The sequence below is a fragment of the Solanum stenotomum genome, chromosome 9, assembly GCF_019186545.1.
Source record: "Solanum stenotomum isolate F172 chromosome 9, ASM1918654v1, whole genome shotgun sequence".
NCBI classification, from domain to species: Eukaryota; Viridiplantae; Streptophyta; class Magnoliopsida; order Solanales; family Solanaceae; genus Solanum; species Solanum stenotomum.
In genome coordinates this window covers 6,435,207-6,439,668 of record NC_064290.1, presented here as the reverse complement: position 1 = coordinate 6,439,668, position 4,462 = coordinate 6,435,207, and the positions used below count along the sequence as shown (strand labels likewise).

General features: G+C 27.9%; 1 protein-coding gene across 1 annotated transcript; it reads right to left on the bottom strand.

Annotated features, from left to right (window-relative positions):
- Window positions 1-338: 338 nt before the first annotated feature.
- LOC125876655 (putative cyclin-D6-1) lies at window positions 339-3,219 on the bottom strand. Its single transcript, XM_049557876.1, has 5 exons — window positions 2,953-3,219; window positions 2,777-2,872; window positions 2,473-2,674; window positions 2,254-2,384; window positions 339-668 (listed from the first exon to the last, which is right to left on the bottom strand). Exons 1-5 carry the CDS (start codon window positions 3,205-3,207, stop codon window positions 420-422), a joined length of 933 nt encoding a protein of 310 aa, XP_049413833.1. The 5' UTR covers window positions 3,208-3,219; the 3' UTR covers window positions 339-419.
- Window positions 3,220-4,462: the final 1,243 nt, after the last annotated feature.

Sequence of the window (4,462 nt, the reverse complement as noted above, 5' to 3'; positions counted from 1 at the left end):
ATTAATTTTTAAAAAAATGTATTATTCTTTTTTAAATAAACTAAAAAGAAAAGTGTCATATAATTCAATTTGTTTCACTTACTTTTCTTTTTAGTTTTAATTCTCCACGTGACAGGTTTAAAATCGTAAAATTGAAGAACACATTAATACATATCTTTAATTTAATACCATAAAATTTAAAAAAAAAATCATCATCTTTTTTTAAATTTCACATAAAATCAAAATCAAACAAATAAATTAAAACAGAAAAAAAAACAGTACTAACTTGGCTTTATTAAGGTTTTTTTTCTGAAGTATTTTTTAAACTCTTGCAGTGGGTACGTACTACTGCTTCGTTTTCAAAAAAAAAAAAAAAACGTTGAGATAGATAAGTTAACTTTGTATGAAACATCAATATCAAGGTTGTATGCGCAGCTAAATTAAGTGTTGTCATCAATAATAGTAGTAATAATCTTTCGACGTTTCGTCAAGTTGTCTTCCCTGCCCCTGTTGCTGCTAATTGCATTAACTGAAGTGGCTTCTTCAATTGGCTCATTATCTGAACTCCAACTCATCTGCACGTCAAGCACGTTGACTGGTGTGCTTGTGCTTGATACCATTTCTAATATTGATTCGTATTCTTTTTTCGCTATTTCTTGCATTACATCATAGCAACTTAACAAATCATCCTGTATATGAAAAAAAAAATCAATTTAAGTTGGTTTTGGAATGATTTATTGCATTTATAGATGATGTGATGGAACGATAATTTTAAAAAAAATCATTTTATAATAGTGTTTTAGTGCATAAAAACTTTTAACTCTTGGAGTTTTAGTTATGGTGCATTAGGTAAAATAAAAATACACTATGAAAGTTGATTACGTATAACTTTCTAAAGTAAACATAAATGCAACTTATAATCCGATAAAAATATACTCTCTCCTTTTCAAAAAGAATGACTTCCTTTCCTTTTTCGTTTGTTACAAAAATGACCTCTTTCTTTTTTTGATAACATTTTAATTTCAGCTTTCCACGTGACATGTTTAAGGCCACAAGATTAAAGGGCAAGTTTGTACATTTGACATAACTTTAATTTATGACCACAAGATTTAAAAGTCTTCTTTATTTTCTTAAATTCCGTGTAAAGTCAAACTAGGTCATTTTTTGTAAAACGGAAGGAGTACTAAATAGTATTTTCAAGTGTAGTTGCATTTTATAGTTACAATCGAAATAATAATAATTCAGTTAATTGGTTATGTGGATTTTCACCTTCTTAATGAGAGTTTAATTCTTAATCTCGTAATTTCATTTTAAAACTGCCAGCTTGTCTAAAACTATACTAGGTGAGACATTACAGGTAGGAGCATTAACATTAATGTAATTTGTTCTTATTATTGTTGTTACGATAAATTATTGAATAGTATTATTTGGTTAGTCCAACTAAAACTCTTTTGTCCGTACTAGCTAATATAAATTATAAGTAAAATCTTTAATTTGACCCATAAAGTGTGGAAAGCTCTGCCGCTGAATTTTTCACGTACAAATCACTGGCGTTAATTTTGATTAATATTTTAAGATATGAAGAAAATTATACGTAAAAGAATGACATAATTTTCTTTTTAGTCTGTTTTAAAAAAATGACTCTTTTCCTTTTTTGGCAACACTTTAAAAAATATTCTTTTTTTTTTCTTGAACTCCATTCCAAGTCAAATTAGGTCATCCTTTTTTAAATGGAGGAAGTACTCCCTCTATCTCATTTTATGTGAGGTACTTACTCTAATTCAATACGAAGTTTAAGAAAGTAAAAAAGACTTTTAAAATTTATGATCCAAAATGAATGATAGAATCGTAAATCATTTCATTAAGGATAAAATAGACATTTTATAGTTAAATTATTACTTAATATAAAACTGTATCATTCTTTTTTGGACTTACAGAAAAAAAGTAAGTCACATAAATTGAGACACAAGTACTATTTTTCGTATACTTTTAACTTGCTCCAATTCAACTCTACATATCAGTTCATCTTGAGAAGCGAGACATCATGACAACTAGTATAGGACGAAGTAACAATAAATAAACATTCATAACATTCATTATCAATCAACTTATAATTATCATGTACTATGCTTTAGTATTTATTTTAGGTGAAAAATATCATGAACATTATTGTCGTTTCCTCTTTCTTTCTTTTTTTTTTTGAAAAGAACAAAATGCATGGAACCAATGTGCTTAATAAATAGAAAAAAAAATTGAGAAAGAATATGAGTTTACCTTTTGTACATATGAACAGTTTAAGATTGTTGTTTTATAGCATGAGAATTGTAAAGGGAAAAGCTCATGAGAAGCAGATAGAAGAGCTGAAGCTGAGATTATTGATGGCTTGAACTGCAAAATCTTGATCTCTAAAATGAAAAAATAAAACAAAATATAATTAAAACTTTTAAATCGATAATAATTTTTTTATAAAAATAATTATCAAATTTGACTTACCATTTTGAGCTGTGAATATAATCTCAGTAGCTCTAGCTTTGAGAGCTTGTTGTAAGGGTAGATCTTTGAATTTAAACAACGATACGAAGAAATTAATAAAAGCAAATGCAGTAATTGAACGCATTCTCCATTTTAGGCCTCCAAGAATCAAAAGCTCCATTCGCTTTATCGTCTCCATATCAAATATCGTACCACCATCTTGCTGTACAAGGAAAAAGAAATGTACAGTTTACATTTCAAATAAGAGTCTATACATAAATACAAATATGGACAGTTTACACTCAGCATTATTCAAAAAATGTACCTGAATGTCAGAAACAGAGTACTCTGTTTTCTTCATTTTAAATGCTAACGAAACACAAGAAACTGCAATTAGCTTCAAGATCCATGGCTTCGCATCCTACATTAACAAAAAATAAATCATAATCATTTTTTTCTCCGTAACGTTACTTATTGAAAGTTGAATGAAATTAATTATACCGGTAGCGAATGGAAGGATAGGAATCGATCGAGATAATTAATCGCAAGATATGAAAGAAAATGACTATCAAAGGGTTGAGAAATTTGTAAGATTATAGAAATGGTTGATTCACGAATGTTGATGAGAAAATCCGAGTTTATGAGAATTTGAAGGTAAGTTTTTGAAGGCATATGATGAGTTTCAATGTTGAAAAGAGGTGAAGTTGTGTCTTCATCAAGAGAAAACGGCAATGGATTTTCAAGGTCAAAGTCCATATTGAAGTTTTTTTTTTTGGTTTAGAGAGTGAGGAGGAATGGTTATAAAGAGGGGAAATAAATTATAAAAGACTTTATGGAAGGGGGGAGGGGGGGGGGAGGGAGAGAAGAGGAGTTAATGATAAGAAGAAAAAGGTGAGAGTTGTGTCTTATTTTTTGAAACGAAACCGTAACGAGACTTCAACTTCACTCACTAGTTTTTGTTTTTTTCTTTTCTTTTGTTATGTTTATATATTTGGTTCTATTTTTATTGGTCGCGTTTCGCTGTTAAGAAAGTTATTAGTTTCATCTTCGAACTATTAACAATCTTAAATACACTTCTCTATTTGACTAATTAAACTTAGATACATATTCGATCTACCATATAACATAGCAAGTGGTTTAAAACTCTTGTAAGAATATGAGGTTTTAATTTAAAAAATCGAGAGAAGTGTTGAAAACACTCTGGCGAAAATTTAGGAGTATATTTTACTCATGTTGCAAGATCGGAGGTGTGTTTAGGTTCAGCTAATCATGTTATGAAGTGTTTTTAAGACTGTCAATAGTTCGGAGATGAAACTAATAATCTATGCCGAGTTTAAGGATGACTTCAATACTTCTCTCTATATTATTATTAATTACCCTGTTCATTTTTACTTATTATGTTTCACTTTTGGGAGAGTCAATTTGACTAATTTTTTAAACTAAATTGAACTAAATCAATTCAATATTTTAAAACTTGGATATTTGAAACCTATATGAGAAATACTATAAGTTGCAACTGGCAATATTCTTTCTTATTTTTATATGACGAAAAAATATGTCTTAAAATATAAATCAAAATTTATGATGTTTGACTCTCGAGAAGTGAAACGTGACAAATAAAAAATAAATTGAGGATTACTACTTCGATCCCAGTTTAACTATCGTTTTAGCTTGGAAAATTGTTCAAGAATAATTATCATTTTAAGGATTTAAGATTAATAGAGAATGCATTGCATTTAAAAGGAAATAATAATCAATCTATAGTTATTAAATAAGATAATGTAATAAATTATATATTTTATTTATTATTTTGTAATGGACACTAAAGTGATATTTATATGGGACGGAGAGAGTATATATATATATATATATATTGGGAAAAATGAAAAATGAAAGAATAGAATTATAAAATGGATAATCCATCATTTATCAATAAAGTAAAAATTTAGATAATAAATCAACTGAGCTAATAAAATTTCGATTATTTATAATTTGGTCTCACTATGGGAAG

Excerpts from the sequence above, each read along its gene's own strand:
- LOC125876655 (XM_049557876.1), bottom strand. The coding sequence starts at position 3,207 with ATGGACTTTGACCTTGAAAATCCATTGCCGTTTTCTCTTGATGAAGAC. Across the intron at positions 2,385-2,472 it reads TATATTCACAGCTCAAAATG|AGATCAAGATTTTGCAGTTC; the intron begins GTAAGTCAAATT and ends TTTTCATTTTAG. Across the intron at positions 669-2,253 it reads ACTGTTCATATGTACAAAAG|GATGATTTGTTAAGTTGCTA; the intron begins GTAAACTCATAT and ends TTTCATATACAG.